Source organism: Somniosus microcephalus, chromosome 1, assembly GCF_052327205.1.
Source record: "Somniosus microcephalus isolate GS21.2 chromosome 1, FLI_Smic_1.0, whole genome shotgun sequence".
NCBI lineage: Eukaryota > Metazoa > Chordata > Chondrichthyes > Squaliformes > Somniosidae > Somniosus > Somniosus microcephalus.
In genome coordinates this window covers 312673035-312694239 of record NC_140987.1, presented here as the reverse complement: position 1 = coordinate 312694239, position 21205 = coordinate 312673035, and the positions used below count along the sequence as shown (strand labels likewise).

Below are 21205 nucleotides of genomic sequence, written 5' to 3'. Positions count from 1 at the left end.
GTCCTGTGTCTCTTGTTGTATCTCTGCAGCTCCTTTTGCTGCTGCTTCGTATGATACAGCCATACTGAAAGCTTTGTCCAATGTTAAATCTTTTTCAGGAAGCAGTCTTTTTTGTGTTCCTTCACTTAAGAGACCGCAAACAAATTTGTCTCGAAGATAATCCGATAGTCCTGCTCCGAATTGGCAGTACTTTGATAGCTTTCTTAATTCGGTTAGGTAATCAGCGTTACTTTCATTCTTGTGTTGATTTCTCTTGAAGAACTTGAATCGTTCCGCTATCAGCAGCGGTGTTGGGTTTAAATGCTCCTGCAGGGTATCAACAATTTCTTTAAAAGTCTTGTCCTTTGGTTTGGCTGGAGTGATTAAATTTCGTAACAGCCCGTATGTCTTCGCGCCCATTAAGTTCAGAAGTACTGAAGCTTTTTTTTCATCTGTTATTCCATTTGCAGTGCAATAAACCTTTACTCTTTCCACGTATGTGGTCCAATCTTCTATTTCGCCATCAAAAGCCTCAATATTACCAGATTTAGGCATTTCAAAAAAGATATGGCGCTTCCCGCGCTTTTTTTTTCTCTCTGTAGCAACGATATGGCGCTTCCCGTGCTTTCCCGCCGCTGCTACCGATAACAACGCTGTTTTACTGTGGTTTCCGTTTATTCACTGTTGGAGACTCGTTCCCGACGGAGGTCTAAACGCTGAACTGCTTGCCGCGCCGGCCGTCTCTCGAGTGCACCCTCCCAGTCCGTTATTGCTTGCTTCCGATTTCGCTGCCTGTCTCAGCTGTAGAGCCCGCCGCTGGAGCTCCAGCCTGACGCCCAGGAAGGATTAGCGCAGTACCTGTCACCAGCTTGGCCAGCTGGTGAAACCACAGTTTCTCTTACTTCCTTGAGTCTTCTGGACGCTGGAGGAATCGATGTCCTTGAGGTGCTGCCGAATTGCAGGTAAGTCCGTTTCCACTTCGTCGCCACTGTAGTGTCCGTGTGTAGATAAAGACACTGAAGACAGGAGTTGGTTCATAGGTATTTACTAAGCAAGTCTGGGGGGTTTCTAAAGGATATACACAATACACAGGCTTATATAGCCCAAGTGGCAATTACCGGCATTACGCACACCTGGGGCTCTTAAAGGCACATACACCATAATTGCTCTTAAAGGCACATACACCACAGTAACCACACCGGTATATAAGCTGTGCGCATGCCTCTGTACTCCAGTCTAGAGATGACCCTCTTCCAGTGAAGACCTGTTGTTTGTTATATACAGCATCCGTGTAATTATTTATCCACTGAACCACGGATCTAACACATAGTAGGATATTAAGCATGGTGGCAGGGGGGGTGGGGACATCAATCACAGTCAAAGCCCAATCCTGTCCACATGTTCACAACCACTGGGATTCAAGAGATTGTGAGCAGGAGTGTCACCTGACCAGAGAAACTGAGGCCAGTTATAGTACCAGCTCCTGTCACTCTGGCTGAGATCAGCAAACTCATTACAAACCATGGATAAAACCTCGAGTTTTTCCAATTTGTACGGCTCAATCAATCACTTACTCCCTCAGGAAAGCAACCAGCAATCTTAGCACTCGCAATGAGGTGCAGAGTTCTTTCAGAAAGTGGGCTGGGCGAGGGAGGAATTCTTCTCATTCCTATTTTTCCTAACGACCAACCTGCTTGCCAGGAAGAAGCCATGATGCTGGCAGTGCCACCGCTTCATCAGTCTGCAGGAGCTCTGCTTTCCCAGGAAAGTGCTGTTGTGCCCGGCTGGTGACCAGTACTCTTGCTCGTTTACTAAACATTGAAGGAACATGGTCATCCTCGACCTTCAGTGATATTAGTCCATGGTACTAAACAGGAAGAGAGGAAATTATCAGCAAATTGTGGACAATTATTAAAACAATGTTAAAGCAATGCATCAAACTCTGACCCAGAATAAAATATCCCCCAAATATTTTGCTCTTTTCCTGGCAACATAGTAAATAGCCAGCCCACTGTTGTATTTCACTTGAAAAACACACCAATGTGCCTTTGGATTGGAAAATTGCAAATGTCACTCCATTATTTAAAAAGAGAGAGGGAGAAACAAGGTAGCTACAGGCCCATCAGTTTAACATCAATTGTGGGGAGGTTACTGGAATCTATCATCAGAGACAGAGTGACTGAGCACTTGGACAAGGATGAGCCGATCAAAGAAAAGCAGCATGGATTTGTCCTGACGAAGGGTTTCGACCTGAAACGTTGACTCTATTTCTCTCTCCACGGATGTTGCCTGGCCTGCTGAGTTTTTCCAGCATTTTCTGCTGTTATTATGGATTTGTCAAGGGTAGGTTATGTCTGACTAATCCATTTGAATTTTTTGAGGAGGTCACTAGCATGGTGGATAGGAGAATGTCTATGGAGGTTGTCTAATATGGACTTCCAGACGGCATTTAATAAGGATCCGTATAAGAGATTATCATAAATGAGAGCATATGGAATTGATAGTAACCTTGACGACATATTTGGTAATTGGTTGGAAGGTAGGAGACAGAGAGTGGGGATAAAGGGAACATTCTCCGATTGGCAGGATGTGGCTAGTGGTGTCCCCCAGGGATCTGTACCGGGGCCTCAGATTTTACAAATTGATGAAGGAATAGGGAGTTGTATGTACACATTTGCATGAAGACACTGAGTTAGCGGGCACAGCATGTATGTAGGTGGGAGCACAAAGTTACAAAATGACATAGTCAGACTATGTGAGTAGGCAAATGAATGGGTGATAGAGTTCAATGTGGGGAAGTGTGCGGTTATACACTTTTGATCTGAGAAAGTATAAATTGCAATATTTTCTTAATGGTGGGAGACTAGGAAATGCGGAGGAACAACAGTGGGTTGTCCATGTACATAAACCACTAAAAGTTAGTGCACAGGTACAAAAAGTAATGAAAACGGCCATGTGGAATGTTGGTCTTTATCTCAAGGGGTTTGGAAATACAAAAGTGAGGCAGTGATGCGGCAGTTGTGCCAAGCTCTGGTTAGACCCCATCTGGAGCACTGCGTTCAGTGTGAGCCCTGCACCTCAGGAAGCATATACTGGCCTTGGAGTGAGTACAGCACAGATTCATCATAATGTTATCAGGGCTTAAAGGGTTAAATTAAAAGGACAGGTTGCATAAACTTGGCTTCTATTCACTTGACTTAAAAAGGTTGAGGGATGATCTAATCGAGGTGTTTAAAATGATGAAGGGATTCCATAGGGTAAATACAGAGAAACTATTTCCTCTGGTGTGGGAATCCAGAACAAGAGGGCATAATCTTAAAATCAGAGCTAGGTCATTTAGAAGTGAAATCAGGAAGCACTTTTTCACACAAAGGGTAGCAGAAATCTGGAACTCTCTCCCCAAAAGGATGCTGGATCCATTGATATTTTCAAGACGGAAGTGATAGATTTTTGTTAGGTAAGTGTATCAAGGGATATGGAGCAAAGGCGGGTAACTGGAGATGAAGTGAAGATCACCCATGATCTAACTATATGGTGGAACAGGATCGAGGGGCTGAATGGCTTCCTCCTGTTTCTATTTTTGTATGTTTCCCAATGTTAAAATGCACTGGCTAATCTTCTATGTTGTCGCTCACGGACAAAGATAATTCCGCATAATTTGCTCTCAAAATAACGGCGAGGCTGATGGCACTTGCGATTATTTATGCGCAAATGCCACAGCAGCTGCAGGCGAGCACAGATGCAAGGTTAAATACGGGAATCAAAGTTCCTGTCCGAGATTCGCCACTCCGCCGTTTACTTTGCAAAAGCAGCATCTCGCTGTCCAGCTCACCATTGAAATGCATTGAATGTCGTGAAGTTGCTGCATTTGCACAGTATATCCAAATTAAACTAGGCACAGAAAGTGCCCATTTCACGCTACGTACTCTTTTAACAACGTGCTAAGTGTTAATTACTGCCAGTCAACCTCTCTGGCACTGAAAATTAACTATTACAAGTGTGGAGCCTCATTCCGTCAAGGTTTAATTGTTGTTGGAGATTTTTAAAATGTAAAATTTGAATTTTATTTTTTTAACTTTTCTTTTCTGTTTTTTTTCTCTCTCTTAATCTAATCTTTCTGTCCCCCTTTTGATTTCTATTTCTGTACCTGATTTGACATTGAATTCACCCCCTCAAATTTACACTTCTTTCTCAATCCTTGCACTGTTAGTTTCTCACTTTCATGCAAAAAATTAAAAAAACTAAACATGCAAGGGCAAGTCCAACTAACAGCAGACATCATTAGATTCACTCCTACAGCAAATGATGGCCCAATAAGGATTGTGCCTCACTTTTAGTAACTGTCTTGGCTTCTTTCTCAATGTCTAACTCTTTCCATCTTCTTCTATCTGTCTTTCCATTTGTTTTCTACTTCTCTCTTATGGCTCATACTTTCATTGCGATCTCTGTACATCTCAGTTTGTCTCAGACTCTGTTACTTTTCTACGATCTAGCTTCACTTTATTCTGACGTCTCTCAGCATCTCTGTGTCATGCTCACACCTGTTCCTTTAATAATTGACTGCATTTTTACCATTTTATAGGACGGATCATGCAACACAATGACAGCCACTGCCTATTTAGTTGGCAGAGGGTATGGGTGGGGAATGGCTATATGGGAGGGGCTGCAGTACACAAAGGCATGTGGGAAGATGTAAATTGCGGCATGTGTGTGCATCCACACAGATTATTTTGTATTATTTATACCACCACACAAAATCATGCTCCCTAGTGTAATGATCAGTAACCTGTCATTCTGGAATGGTACACTAGGTCGTGCTGTATGTATATAAGAGTGGGCCACCCACGATGTACTAGGCTACCCAGAAGGCAGCAGTCAAGCTGGAGGCCTCTACAGATACTGTACCTAGTCCACATGTGCTCAATAAAGTGTCTAGCAAAAGCTAGCTGTTCTTAATAAAAATGACTAGTTATTAATGAACATAACATGGTACCAGGTTTGGTAAGATCTGCTGAATATTGTGCAACACGACATGGAGAATTTGAAGCCACCAGAGCGTTTGAAACTCACAGGAAATGTTGACTACAATTGGCAGACTTTTAAACAACAATTCGAACTCTACATTGCTGCCATCAGGTACGGTACGAAGCCAGACGTAGGGAAAATAGCGTTGCTGCTCACGGTTGCAGGCCCACAGGCGATAGAGGTATTTAATACATTTGTATTTAATCCAGAGGAGAACAGAGAAAAATTAGACCATGTGCTAAAGAAGTTTGATACACATTGTTCTCCCAAAAAGAATGAAACCTATGAGAGGTATATCTTCCATTCTCGGACACAGCAGCAAAATGAGACTTTTGATAGCTTTTTGACTGATCTGAAACTGAAAGCACAGACATGTAATTTCTCTGAGCTGAAAGCATCCATGATTCGTGACCAGATTGTGTTTGGTATTCATGATAAAAAAAGTCAGGGAACGTCTGTTGAGAGAAACCGAACTAACATTGGAAATTGCTGTGAAAATATGCCAAGCTAGCGAGCTAGCTCAAAAGCATGCCAAGACTTTCAGTGAAATCAATGATGATGCGATTGCAGTAAGTGCTGCTGTCGGTGCTGTGTCCTACAAGGGGAAGAAACATGGGCAGAACAGAAGTGAAAAGCAATCGGAGGAAGGAATTTTTAATTGTAAACACTGTGGTTACAAACACCAGTTAAAACAATGTCCAGCGTTTGGAAACATGTGCACAAAATGTAATGGAAAGAATCACTTTGCCAAACAATGCTTTTCAAAAGTAAAAACAAAGAAAGGGCAACAAGTCCAAGTTAATGTGATTGAGGACACTGATTTAAGTGAGACATTTTTTGTAGGAATGGTGTCATGTGACAATATAGAAAAGGATACAGAAAATGTGCAGCCCTCAGGAATAAACAATGCTGAACATAAAGTTAATGCAGTAAAAGAGGACAAATGGATGATCCCACTGCAGATAAATGGTGCATTAGTTACATTGAAACTGGACACTGGGGCAAAAGCAAACTTAATCAGTATGAGTGACATTAAAAACATGAAAGAATAGCCCAAAATACAGAAAAAGTCAGTACTACTGAAGGACTATAATGGACAGAAAATAGATAGCTTAGGTGTATGCAGACTTAAAGTGACAGTCAAAGACAAAGTGCATCATCTCATGTTTTCTGTTGTGGCTGAAGGACTTGATTCACTATTGGGTGACAAAGCTTGTGAGGACTTAGAACTGGTCAAGAGAGTCTATCGTATAAACTGTGCCATAAGCAGACCAGATCACTCAGTGGCTTCTGTAGTGAGTAATTTCCAGGATGTGTTCAAAGGATTTGGAGTTCTACCATTCACTTACAAGATCCAGCTAAAGGAGAATGCTCAGCCAGTGGTACATGCTCCACGAAGAGTTCCAGCACCCCTGCGTGACCGGCTCAAGAATGAACTGGACAGAATGACCACACTTGGAGTCATCAGGAAAGTCAAAGAGCCAACAGACTGGGTTAACTCCATGGTATGTGTAAAGAAAAAGAACAATGATATAAGAATATGCATGGATCCAAAGGACTTAAATGCAAACATAAAACGTGAACACTACCAGATTCCCAAGCGAGAAGAAATCACCAGTGAAATGTCAGGTGCCAGAAACTTTACAAAGCTCGATGCCTCACAAGGATTTTGGCAACTAAAACTGGATGAAGAGAGCACCAAATACTGTACCTTCAACACACCATTTGGCAGGTATTGTTTCCTCAGAATGCCTTTCGGGATAATATCTTCATCTGAAATCTTTCATAGAGCGATGGAACACATAATTGAAGGTCTGGAAGGAGTTTGGGTCTATGTTGATGACATCATCATCTGGGGCTCCACACTGAAAGAACACAATGAGAGACTGACTAAAGTGCTACAGAGCATACGCCGGAATGGACTGAAGCTCAACAAAGCCAAGTGTCAGTTTGGCATCCAGGAAGTCACTTTCCTAGGAGATAATCTATCTGGTAAAGGAATAGAGCCAGATATGGAAAAAGTAAACGCCATACTCAAAATGCCCCGACCCACTGACAAAAAAGGAGTGCTACGCATCATGGGGATGATAAACTTCATTGGAAAGTTCATTCCTAACTTGTAAGCCAAGACAGCCTGTCTGCGAGACCTGCTACGTAAAACAAATGAGTTCGCATGGACAGAAAGGCATGAACAAGAGTGGATCAACCTCAAAACAGTGCTGACAACCACACCTGTACTCACCTTCTTTGACCCAACAAAAAGAATCAAAGTGTCAACGGGTGCATCAAAAGATGGCCTAGGTGCGGTCTTGCTACAAGCAGAGGGTGAAGATTGGAAGCCTGTTGCCTATGCCTCCGGGTCTATGACTGATACTGAGTGTCGATACGCCCAGATTGAAAAGGAATGTCTAGGCTTGGTAGTTGGACTAGAAAAGTTTCATGGCTACACATATGGACTTCCCACCTTCACAGTTGAGACAGACCACAGCCCACTGGTTGCCATCATAAAAAAGAACCTGAATGAGATGTCTCCAAGGATTCAACGACTCATGATGAAGCTGCAAAGATATGACTTTGAACTGATCTACACACCAGGCAAATACATAGTGTTAGCAGATGCACTATCCCGAGCACCCACAATGAGTCATGTGAGCTCTACTGAAGAAGACATGGATGTTCATGTGAGTATGGTCACTGCTGCGCTGCCCGTGTCAGACACAAAATCAAAGCAAATAGCAGAAGAAACAGTAAAAGATACAGTATTACAAACAGTAATAGAGAACATTCATCATGGTTGGGCAAAAGGTTCCTGTCCAAAATATTTTCACATAAGGTCAGAATTGAGTGTCGCAAGTGGACTATTACTAAAACAGAACAGAATAGTCATTCCACAGGCTCTACGTCAAGACATGCTCAAAAGGATTCATGAGGGACACCTCGGAATTGAAAAATGCAAAAGGAGAGCAAGAGGCACTGTTTATTGGCCTGGCATAAATAAGGACAATGAGAACATGATAGGCAAATGTGAGACATGTCAGAAACACCAAAACAAACAAGCAAAGGAACCAATGATAGTAGCTGACATACCAACAGCACCATGGCAAAAGGTTGGTATGGACCTTTTTCATTTAAATGGTAAAGACTATCTAATAGTGATTGACTACTATTCTAACTATCCTGAGATGGCGCTGCTCTCAAGCACCACAGCAAGCAGTGTCATAATGCATGTGAAATCCATCTTTGCCAGACATGGAATTCCCAGGATTACCGTTAGCGACAATGGTCCATGCTTCAACTGTAAGGAGTGGCAACAGTTTGCAGCACATTAGGACTTTCAACACATCACATCCAGTCCAGTCCTTTGTATGCTCAGTCGAATGGCAAGGCAGAGAAAGGTGTTCAAGTTCTCAAGCAGCAACTGAAGAAAGCGACAGAAAGCAAGTCTGATCCTTATCTCGCCCTGCTGAGCTACCGAGCCTCACCTTTAGACTGTGGTTCTTCACCTGCTGAACTCCTAATGGGTCGCAAGTTGTGTACCACGCTACCCTGCTGTGCAAAAGAAAAGCAGAGTAAGGAACTGAGACAGAGACTTCAACTGTTAAAGCTGAAACAGAAATCATACTATGACAAGTCATCCAAAACTCTGAAACCATTGACAAGGGATGATGTTGTCAGGATTGAGGATCCAGATGCATGGAACAGGAAAGCTACAGTTCTTGAGGAAGTAGGACCAAGGTCATACACTGTTAGAACTGAGGAAGGACAGATTCTCAGGAGGAACCGCCATTCCCTCCTAAAAACACAAGAGACTATCGAAGAGCAAATCGATGACAATGCTACAACTGAATCTTGTCACTCACTACCAGAACAATCTAAAACAAATACACATACAGGCTCTCATGAAAACACATCAGACTTACCTGTGCTGAGAAGATCCACACGTGAAGTAAAAAAGCCTGATAGACTTAATCTTTGAGTACAAAGAAAACTACATTGAAAATGTATTGACTGTTGAAGATGTTTATGTTGTTATTGATTGATATTGATTGATACTGATTTTGTTTAACCTCAAAGAAAGGGGGATGTAATGATCAGTAACCTGTCATTCTGGAATGGTACACTAGGTGGTGCTGTATGTATATATAAGAGTGGGCCACCCACGATGCACTAGGCTACCCACAAGGCAGCAGTCAAGATGGAGGCCTCTACAGATACTGTACCTAGTCCACATGTGCTCAATAAAGTGTCTAGCAAAAGCTAGCTGTTCTTAAGAAAAACGATTAGTTATTAATGAACATAACACCTAGGTTCAAGAATTGTAGCATGTACAGTGTTAGATCCGTGATTCTTTAAATAGGATGTTTCCCCAAGAACTACACAGAGGCTGTAACTTAACAATCAACAGGTGTTTACTAGAGTAGAGTAGTCTCAAGACTGAAGTACAGAAGCCTGCTCCGGCTTTATATACAGGTGTGGTCACTACCGGTACTACAGTATACAGGAGCTGTAAAACAGTTCTCTCTTAAAGGAACATACACAACAATTCCTCCCCTTTTAGATTAACAGTACCATAACATTCATTTAACAATTAACATTTTTAACATGCAACATTAACTGAAAATAGTCCATTTATAAATTCAGTCTTTGGGGCGGCTTCCTGATCCTTTCTGGATAGCGCCTTCCCTGAGGTTCTTGTTCTTGGTACGGAGGCGATTCTGGCCCCCTTTCGTCGGTTAGTTCATCAGTTTCCACTGCTACTGTTTCTGAGGTAGATGCTACCGGTATGTCGGGTTCATCCCCAGGTACGCGAGACATGGGGTTGACTCGTTCCTGTGACGCTAAGATCTGGTCGACGTGGCATCTCACAATGTTCTCCCCGACATCCACTGTGTACATTAATGGCCCCTGCCATGTGCATATCGTTCCGGGTTGCCATTTCTCTGTTCGGTAGTCAATGGCTAAGACTGGTTGTCCTACATTGAAGCTCCTTGTCGGCTTCTCATTGATGTGCTGGAATTGTTTATCCTCAACATTTCTTCGCACATTTGGTCTGAGCAAATCCAGACGAGATCTCAACCTTCGGTTAAAGAACATCATGGCCGGGGTCTGGTTGGTAACTGCATGTGTCGCATTTCTGTAGGCTAACAGGAAATTGTCCACCTTATGCTGTAGTGGAATTTCATCATCGCACATGGCCTTTATCGCCTTTTTAAAGGTTTGTACGAACCTCTCAGCCAATCCATTTGTGGCTGGATGATATGGGGCGGATGTGTAATGCCTTACCCCATTCCTTCTCATAAATTTCCGAAACTCTTCGGACACAAACTGTGGTCCATTATCAGAGCAAATCTGCTCTGGCAAGCCGTTCCTGGCAAATATGGTCTGTAGGACTGCAATCGTTTTCTCTGTAGTGGTTGAGGACATTTTTATCACCTCAGGCCATTTCGAGTGCGCATCCGCTGCTATTAACATTGAGTGCATGAATGGACCAGCAAAATCAATATGCACCCGTTGCCATGGAGAGGAGGGCCACTCCCATGGGTGTAGAGGGGCATGTGGTGGTGCATTCTGGACCTTCTGGCATCCTGAGCAGCTCTTGGTTAGGTCCTCGATTTGTTGATCAATCCCCGGCCACCGCACATAAGCCCTAGCAAGGTTTTTCATTTTTACCCCTCCCAGATGACCTTCGTGAGGCTCATTGAGCACTCACTCCCTTAACTTGGGTGGAATTACCACTCGGGATCCACACATCACTGTCCCCTGGCATACTGACAGCTGTTCTCTTCTGGATGAGAATGCTGGCAACAGTGAGTCGCCATGTGTTGGCCATCCCCTCACCGTCAAATCATATACCCGAGAAAGTGTCGGATCATTGCGGGTCTCCTGCTCTATATCCGCGTTGGTTACTGGCAATCGTTCAATTATTGATGAATAAAATATCATGATAGGGTCCACTGCTGGTGCTTCCTCCACAGTAGGCAGTGGCAAGAGTAATAGCCCATCAGCGTTTCCATGCTGTTTCGTGCCTTTATATTCTATTTCATATTGGTTCGCCCCTAGAAAAAGGGACCATATTTGTAACTGTTGTGCAGTCATCACCGGAACGCCCGTCTTTGGACTAAAGATGGAGACAAGTGGTTGGTAGTCAGTCAGCAAGGTGAACTTCTGCCCATGTAGATAGTGGTTGAATTTTTTTACTCCCCATACTAGGCTGAGGGCCTCCCTGTCCATCTGGGCGTAGTTGCGCTCGGCTGAGGTTGGTGACCGAGACGCAAAGGCTACTGGACTCTCCAACCCATCTGGGAATTTGTGCGACAGCACCGCTCCAATACCATAGGATGATGCATCACATGCCAACCGAATTGGTAGTGCTGGGTTGAAATGGGCCAACACCTCTTTTGATGTGATCAATTCTTTGCACTTCTGGAAAGCTCGTTTACATTTGTAATTCCACTTCCATGGTACCCCCGTTTGCAGTAGGGTATTCAGTGGGTGTACTACTGTAGACAAATTTGGTAAGAACTTATGGTAGTAGTTTACCAGCCCGAGGAACGACCTCAGTTGTGACGCATTTTCCAGTGCTGGAGCCTTGACTACTGCCTCAATCTTTTCAGGAGACTTATGTAACCCTTCTTCATCAATAATGTGGCCGCAATACGAGATCTGCTTCTGGAAAAACTCGCACTTGTGGCGATTAGCTCGTAGCCCATATTCCTTCAATCTAGTGAGCACCTTCTCCAGGTTGGCGAGGTGATCACTGTCATTTTCGCCCGTGACCAGGATGTCGTCCAAATAACACTGGGTCCCTGGAATCCCTTGCAGGACTTGATCCATTGCCCTTTGCCAAATAGCCGGAGCCGATGCTACCCCGAATACCAGTCGGTTGTATTGATAGAGACCTTTATGAGTGTTGATCGTGAGGTATTGTTTCGAGGCTTCTTCTACCTCCATTTGCAAGTACGCCTGGGCTAGATCAATTTTGGTGAAGCGTTTACCTCCAGATAGCGAGGCGAAAATATTCTCAATCCGTGGAAGCGGATATTGTACAGTGTGAAGGACTGGGTTCACTGTCACCTTAAAATCCCCACAGATGCGGACCTTCTTTGGTTCCCCAGGCGTATTACTCAACGACCTCTTCATTACAGGGATGATGGGTGTAGCCCACTCACTCCAGTCTACTTTGGACAGGACTCCTGAACGTTCCAACCCTTCCAGCTCTGCTTCAACGGCTGGTCGGATCACATAAGGCACCGGTCTGGCCTTAAAAAACTTTGGACTTGCATTTTCCTCTATTTTAATCGTTGCTGTTATGCCTTTTAGTGTTCCGAGTCCCTCCTGGAACACTTCTTGTGCATCAGTTAGCATTTTTGACAGTCATCCAGGTGTGGCGTCGCCATCCTTTTTGGCCTCAACCTTCAGTGCCTGTATGGAATGCCAATCTAATTGTATCTTCCGGATCCATTCACGTCCTAGTAGTGGTGGTCCTCCATCTGGCAATGGAGGTCCATTTTAGGTATTTCCTGGCCTTTGTATATCACTTTCACCCTTATTTTTCCTTTGGGGTAGACTTTTTGCCCCGTGTACGTCTTCAAGACAATCTCTGTAGCTTTCAAGGGTATATGTGGAAATAGCCGCTTGTAGTCCCTTTGGTTTATGACTGTTAGGGCTGATCCAGTGTCCAATTCCATTTTCACTTGGACTCCGTCTATCTTGAGTGTGACCCAGATAGTCTGGTGATCCTCCATTTTGGTTACCTTATGTAGTTTCAGACAACCCAGCTCCTTGCTTCCAGAGTCTGTATCATTTCCCTGTTCGTCTGAACCACTGTCCATCACCTTATGTATCTTTTTGTACTTCTCCTGTGGAGATTTCTTGCTGTTGGTTTTCTTCCCTGACCTGCAGACTCTTGCTATGTGTCCTGTTTTTCCACACTGTCTGCACACTTGGTCCTTGAACCAACAATCCTTCTGATCGTGTGTTGTTCTGCCGCAGCGATAACACTTCCCTGCTCCATGTGACATTTCATTGGTGCCGTATTCTTGTGGTCTCCGTTGTATCTCTGCAGCACCCCGTGCGGCTGCTTCATGTGATACTGCCATGCTGAAAGCCTTGTCCAGCGTAAGATCCTTTTCTGATAAAAGCCGTTTCTGGGTTCCTTCACTTTGAAGCCCACACACAAACTTGTCCCTTAACGTATCTGATAGTCCCGCTCCAAACTGGCAGTGTTTCGATAACTTGCGCAGTTCCATTAAGTACTCAGCATTACTTTCGTCTTTATGCTGGTTCCTTTTGTGGAACTTAAATCTTTCTGCTATCAGCAGCGGTGTGGGGCTTAAGTGGTCTTGTAGGATTTCTACTGTGCTTTCGAAATTCTTCTCCACGGGCTCCTCTGGGGTTATCAGGCTTCGCAGTAAGCCATAAGTTTTTGCACCCATGGAATTTAACAAAACCAGTGCTTTCCTAGCATCTGGCACTTCATTCGCCCTGCAGTACACCTCAATGCGTTCCACATATGTCGCCCAATCTTCAACTTCATTGTCGAACGCCGTGATACTGCCATTCTTCGCCATCCCTGGGTGTAATTTAACTGTCTAAATGGCATCTCCCGCGCTCTCCCTTCTTCTCTGCTGGAGCAAAATGGCGTCTCCCGCGCTTTCCTTCCTTCCCGCGCTCGCCCTTCTTCTCCGCTGCGGCTTCAAAAAAATGGCGTCTCCCGCGCTCTCTTCTTCTCCGCGGCTCAGTGGCATCTCCCGCGCTCTCCCTTCTTCTCCCCGCGGACGCGGTTCAGCCCTTGAGCCCTGGCTGTGCTCTGCGCGTTCTCCTGTGCGCCTTTCCCGTTGCCGTCGCTCGGTCCTGAACCCGGCTGCTGCTTTACCCTCTCTCTCTCTCTGCTTGTTTTTCCTCGACGCCGCTCGGCTCTTTAACCCCCGGCCGCGCCCTGTGCGCTTCACCCTCTCTCTTACCCCATCGACACTGCTCGGCTTTTCTACGCCGTTGGTTGGCTCCCGCCGCCGCTGTCTGGGAAGGGTGTGCGCTGCACCTGTTGCCAGTCTGTTGCTGGATCGTCGTGGCTCTCAACAGCCACTCCTGCGATGTTCACTTGCTGCCTGATGAGTGGGTGGTTGCTCGTGGTTGACGCCTGTGCTTCTGGCCTCGACTTTCTTCCACCGTCCTCCTGGAGCGACTCCTTGATGGGAAATGCAGAGTTGCAGGCAGATTCAAATCAACCTCGTCGCCACTGTTAGATCCGTGATTCTTTAAATAGGATGTTTCCCCAAGAACTACACGGAGGCTGTAACTTAACAATCAACAGGTGTTTACTAGAGTAGAGTAGCCTCACGACTGAAGTACAGAAGCCTGCTCCGGCTTTATATACAGGTGTGGTCACTGCCGGTACTACAGTATACAGGAGCTGCAAAACAGTTCTCTCTTAAAGGTACATACACAACATACAGCACAGAAGGAGGCCATTCAGTGAATCAGGTCCACGTCGCTCCCAACTCTTCACCTAGAACCATTTATTCTAATTGTTAAGTTAAACTTAAAGGGTACAATCCTAAAGGGGGTGCAGGAACAGAGAGACCTGGGGGTATATGTGCACAAATCGTTGAAGGTGGCAGGGCAGGTTGAGAAAGCAGTTAAAGAAGCATACGGGATCCTGGGCTTCATAAATAGAGGCATAGGCCTCGATTTTCATTGAGCCTTGGAGGCGGGCTTGGAGGCGTGCGGGGGGTTAAAATTGCAAAAACTGGCTGGCGGGACACCCCCCGCCTGGTTCCCGACTCCGAGCAATTTTAACTCAGTCGTGTCTGATGGTCCCGACTCTGTCCCGCATCGAACAGGTGGGACTGGTCGTTAAGGCCCTTAACAACCACTAAATGGCCTCTATAATCCTATTTTGAAAGGCCATTGTGAATTTAACCCTTTTCCCATGTGAAACACGCCTGGTGGGAAACACGAATGTGAAACCTGGCGGGAGCACTATTGGATTGCTGACCATCAACTGCAGGTCAACCATTAAAGAGGAGATTTGATCAGCCATGATTTGCAGGTGGCAGGACTTAGTGGTCTCAGGTCTGGGGCAACTTTTAGAAGGCTTAACCATACCTGTGGAAGGTTGGAGCCTCACACCCATCTCCAGTGTGACCTCCTGGGAAACCCCTCTCGCCACCTTCACTTAGCGCTTCATCAACGGAGGCATATACCAGAAGCATGGGAGCCATTTATTTCCTTCCCATCTGGGCATTAGAGGAGCTTGAGCACCAGCCGCGGCACCAGCAGAACCAGGAACAACAGCAGCACCAGCAACAGCAGCAGCAGCAGGAGCACCAGGCTGCTGCTCACCCACCTGGGGCTGCACAGGCCAGAAGGGGCCAGCGCCTGGAAGCCCGTCAGCGCAGGAGATACCCCCCAAACAGGGTCTACAGATGCAGGGTTAGCTATCTCAACATGTCTGAGCAGCAATGCCAAAGGCGACTCCGACTTTCACGCGAGGTAGTGACTGACATCTGCGCAATGATACAGCAAGACCTGCTGCCCAGAGGACCAGGTGGACAAGCATTACCAGTGGCCATCAAAATCACCACCGCAATCAACTTTTTTGCCTCAGGCTCATTCCAGGGATCAGCAGCAGGCATCAGCGGCATCTCCCCAGGCGGCCGCACACACTTGCATCACGCAGGTAACCGATGCCCTCTTTGCCCTCGCGCACAATCACATCCATTTCACCAAGGATCGAGCAAGTGTCACGGCGCGAGCGGTTGGATTAGCTAATCTGGCAGGCTTTCCCAGGGCGCAGGGCATTGTTGACTGCACATATGTGGCCCTTAAGGCACCCCATCGCAATCCAGGTATTTTTGGCAACCGCAAGGGCTTCCACTCCCTCAACGTTCAGCTGGTGTGTGACCACAAGAAGGAAATTTGGCATGTTTGTGCCATGTACCCTGGCAGCTGCCATGACTCCTTCATACTGCGCCAGTCTAGTGTGCCTCCGCTATTTAGTCCGCCAGACCAACTTAACGGATGGCTACTTGGAGACAAGGGCTATCCCCTGAGGACGTGGCTAATGACGCCGTTGAGGAGGCCAGCCAACGAAGCTGAGGAGCGCTACAACTCCAGCCACATTTCCACCAGATCCATTATCGAGCAAACCATCGGTTTCCTGAAGATGCGCTTCAGATGCCTGGATAGATCAGGTGGAGCCCTACAGTACTCAGCAGCCAGGGTCTCCAGAATCGTCGTGGTTTGCTGTGCACTTCACAACATGGCACAGCATCGTGGCTTGCAGATTCCTGAGGATGAAGTGGCTCCTCACATATTCTCCTCAGATGAGGAGGAGGAGGGCAAAAACGAACATCCTGCAGAGGCCCATCAACCAGCGGCAGCATTACGCGAGAACATTGCTGCCTGGGATGCAAGGAACGCACTCATCCTGGCCAGATTTGCTTAGCCTAGTCAATCAAACACTTCTGCCTCGCTGCTTCGTACCAGAGCTTTGACAATGGCCAAGAACCAGAGGATTCCTAGCACACTGACCACCATACTGACAATTACAAGTATTCCTAAGGCCTCAATGTGGAAGTCCCAATAGCGAAATGACAGACGCCACAACTGCAATATTTGCCATCAGAATTTTTATGTTCAATAATGACGTGATGGCATTTTTACAATAAACATAAAATTGCACCCAAGTGACTACGCTTGTGACTATTTGTGCAGAATTTTTCTCTTACGCGTGCTCCTACGTGGTGCCTCCCCTGTGGCTTCAGCAGATATGGAGGCCCCTTGCTCACTTTCCTGCTGCTCCTGTCTGAACACCTTTGGCTGGTGTCACAGGAAATCACAGGAAATCACAGGAACCCCACAGTGCAGATAGAGGCCATTTCGGCCCATCGAGCCTGCACCGACACATATCCCACCCTATCCCCGTAACCCCACGTATTTAATCCCCCTAACACTAAGGGTCAATTTATCATAGCCAATCAACCTAACCCGCACATCTTTGGACTGTGGGAGGAAACCGGAGCACCCGGAGGAAACCCACGCAAACACGGGGAGAATGTGCAAACTCCACACAGACAGTCGCCCGAGGCCGGATTCGAACCCGGGTCCCTGGCGCTGTGAGGCAACAGTGCTAACCACTATGCCACCGTGTCCTCCGGGGTTGCGAGTCTGTAAGGGCTCGTCAACAGTCTGCTGCTCCTGCGGCTGTGCAGAGATTGAGACGTCTATCTCACTTGAATGTGAACTCCGGTGGGGCTCTGACCGAGGGCTCTGCAGTGGCATGGAAGTGTGAGCGCTTGGAGAGGAGCTCCCACTTTCTTGAGGTCTGCCACCAACCTCCCTCTCAGGGGTCAGGTCCCCCTCAGCGCCTGCAAGTGGCTGGAGAGCACCTTGCTGCCCCGGGACCAGCGGGAGCAGTGAGTCGGGGCCCGGTATAAAAACCGGAGAGAGGCGAGGCCCGAGACCAGTCGGGACCAGCGGGAGCAGTGAGTCGGAGCCCGGTATAAAAACCGGAGAGAGGCGAGGCCCGAGACCAGTCGGGACCAGCGGGAGCAGTGAGTCGGAGCCCGGTATAAAAACCGGAGAGAGGCGAGGCCCGAGACCAGTCGGGACCAGCGGGAGCAGTGAGTCGGAGCCCGGTATAAAAACCGGAGAGAGGCGAGGCCCGAGACCAGTCGGGAGCAGCGGGAGCAGTGAATCGGAGCCCGGTATAAAAACCGGAGAGAGGCGAGGCCTGAGACCAGTCGGGAGCAGCGAGAGCAGTGAGTTGGAGCCCGGTATAAAAACCGGAGAGAGGCGAGGCCCGAGACCAGTCGGGAGCAGCAGGAGCAGCGAGTCGGAGCCCGGTATAAAAACCGGAGAGAGGCGAGGCCCGAGACCAGTCGGGAGCAGCGGGAGCAGCGAGTCGGAGCCCGGTATAAAAACCGGAGAGAGGCGAGGCCCGAGACCAGTCGGGAGCAGCGAGTCGGAGCCCGGTATAAAAACTGGAGAGAGGCGAGGCCCGAGACCAGTCGGGAGCAGCGGGAGCAGCGAGTCGGAGCCCGGTATAAAAACCGGAGAGAGGCGAGGCCCGAGACCAGTCGGGAGCAGCGGGAGCAGCGAGTCGGAGCCCGGTATAAAAACCGGAGAGAGGCGAGGCCCGAGACCAGTCGGGACCAGCGGGAGCAGCGAGTCGGAGCCCGGTATAAAAACCGGAGAGAGGCGAGGCCCGAGACCAGTCGGGACCAGCGGGAGCAGCGAGTCGGAGCCCGGTATAAAAACCGGAGAGAGGCGAGGCCCGAGACCAGTCGGGACCAGCGGGAGCAGTGAGTTGGAGCCCGGTATAAAAACCGGAGAGAGGCGAGGCCCGAGACCAGTCGGGAGCAGTGGGAGCAGTGAGTCGGAGCCCGGCATAAAAACCGGAGAGAGGCGAGGCCCGAGACCAGTCGGGAGCAGCGGGAGCAGTGAGTCGGAGCCCGGTATAAAAACCGGAGAGAGGCGAGGCCCACCAACTCAGCAGCGGGGAGAGGGGTAAAAAGTAATCAGAGTGTGACGTCACCAGGGAGCAGGTAAGTGATTGGTTGGTGAGTATTTCTCTTTTTTAAACTTTAACTCTGTAGTTTATAGTTACCAGGGTCTTTCTGGTGTAGCAGGGACTGTTGGTAGACTATACAAGCGCCTTAGAGATATCTTTAATTGGTGATAGTAAATTAATTTAAATTAAGTAAAGGGAAGGTCATGCCAGGTGAGCCCAGCCCCGTGATATGCTCCTCTTGCTCTATGTGGGAATTCAGGGACCCCGGTGCCCCTGATGACCACGTGTGCCAGAGATGCATCCATCTGCAGCTACTAGCAGACCGCATTGAGGCGCTGGAGCTGCGGGTGGATGGGTTGTTGAGCATTCACGATGCTGAGATGTTCGTGGATAGCACGTTTAGTGAGTTGGTCACACCGCAGGGAAGGGCTGCACAGGAAGACAGGAAATGGGTGACCACCAGGCGGAGCAATAGAAGCAGGCAGGTAGTGCAGGAGACCCCTGTGACCATTCCCCTCTCAAACAAGTATACCGCTTTGGATACTGTTGAGGGGGATGACTCACCAGGGGAAGGCAGCAGCAGCCAACTTCCTGGCACTGGGGGTGCTCCTGCTGCCCAGGAAGGGAGGAAAAAGAGTGGGAGAGCAATAGTGGTAGGGGATTCTATAGTAAGGGGAACAGATAGGCGTTTCTGTGGCCTTAGACGTGAATCCAGGATGGTTTGTTGCCTCCCTGGTGCCAGGGTCAAGGATGTCACTGAGCGGCTGCAGGGCATTCTGGAGGGGGAGGGTGAACAGCCAGTGGTCGTGGTCCACATTGGTACCAACGACGTAGGTAAAAAGAGGGATGAGGTCCTGCAGCAAGAATTTAGGGAGCTAGGTGAAGAATTAAAGAGCAGGACCTCAAAGGTTGTAATCTCTGGATTACTCCCGGTGCCACGTGCTGGTAAGTATAGGAATAGGAAGATAGAACAGATGAATGCGTGGCTAAAGGGATGGTGCAGGGGGGAGGGCTTTAGTTTCCTGGATCACTGGGTCTGCTTCTGGGAAAGGTGGGACTTGTACAAGTCGGACGGTTTAAACCTGAACCAGAGGGGCACCAATATCCTTGTGGGGAGGTTTGCTAGCACTGCTGGGGAGGGTTTAAACTAACTTGGCAGGGGGTTGGGGTACAGAGTGGAGCTATAGTAGGGGGTGATTTACAGCCAAATAGAGGGAAAAACAAGTCAGCTGGGAAGGCAGAGCAAATATGTGAAGGCAAAAGAGAATATGGCAGGGCTGGAAGGCATTTATTTTAATGCAAGGAGTCTTGCAAATAAGGTGGATGAACTGAAGTTGTTGTTGAACACATGGGAGTACGATATTGTTGCTATCACGGAGACATGGTTGAGGGAGGGTCAGGACTGGCAGCTCAATATTCCGGGGTATAGAATCTTCAGGCGAGACAGAGGGGGGTGTAAAAGGGGAGGGGGTGTTGCAATATTAATTAAGGAGTCAATTACTGCTGTAAGGAGGGATGATATATTAGCGGGTTCCTCTAATGAGGCCATATGGGTAGAACTTAAAAACAAAAAGGGGGCAAGCACTTTGCTGGGAGTGTACTATAGGCCCCCAAACAGTCAGGGGGAGATAGAGGAACAGATATGTAGGCAAATCTCAGAAAAGTGCGAAAATAATAGTGGGGGATTTCAACTTCCCCAATATAAATTGGGACAGTCAGAGTGTGAAAGGCTTAGAGGGTGCAGAATTCTTAAAGTGCATCCAGGAGAGCTTTTTGAGCCAACATGTAGAAAGTCCTACAAGAGAGGGGCGGTACTGGACCTAATTCTGGGGAATGTAGCCGGGCAAGTGGTGGAAGTGTCAGTAGGAGAGCATTTTGGCGACAGTGACCATAATTCGGTGAGATTTAAGGTGGTCATGGAAAAAGACAAAGACGGCCCGGAAATAAGGGTTCTAAATTGGGGGAAGGCCGATTTTAATATGATAAGGCAGGATCTGGCCAAAGTGGACTGGGAGCAGCTGCTTATAGGAAAATCCACATCAAAACAGTGGGAGAATTTCAGAAGGGAAATAGAGAGAGTACAACGCCAACATGTTCCTGTAAAGGTCAAGGGTGGGACCAACAAGCAAGGGAACCTTGGATGACAAGGGATATACAAAAATGCATTAGAAATAAAAGGGGGGCTTTTGGCAGTTACAAAAGACTAAAGACGGAAGAAGCCCTAGAGGAGTATAAAAAGTGCAGGGGCATACTTAAAAAAGAAATTAGGAGGGCGAGGAGGGGCCATGAAATAACACTGGCGAACAAAATAAAGGAAAATCCTAAGATGTTTTATAAGTATATTAAGGGCAAGAGGATAACCAGGGAAAGGGTAGGGCCCATTAGGGACCAAAGTGGCAATCTGTGTGTAGAGCCAGAGGATGTAGGCGGGGTTTTAAATGAATTTTTTGCATCTGTGTTCACTATGGAGAAAGACGATGCAGACATAGAAATCGGGCAAGGGGACTGTGACATACTTGAACATATTAGCATCGAGAGGGAGGAGGTGCGAGCGGTTTTAGCAGGCCAAAAAGTGGATAAATCCCCAGGCCCGGACGAGATGTATCCCAGGCTGCTGTGGGAGGCAAAGGAGGAGATTGCAGGGGCTCTGACACAAATTTTCAGAACCTCTCTGGCCACAGGGGA

At 47.4% G+C, this 21205-nt stretch overlaps 1 protein-coding gene across 1 annotated transcript in view; it reads right to left on the bottom strand.

Annotated features, from left to right (window-relative positions):
• Positions 1-21205, bottom strand: part of LOC147124856 (FRAS1-related extracellular matrix protein 1-like) — an 883765-nt gene that overhangs the window by 46773 nt on the left and 815787 nt on the right. The window contains exon 33 of the mRNA XM_085994045.1: positions 1670-1846. Coding sequence (XP_085850171.1) covers positions 1670-1846 — 177 coding nt within the window. The remainder of the gene's footprint in view (positions 1-1669; positions 1847-21205) is intronic.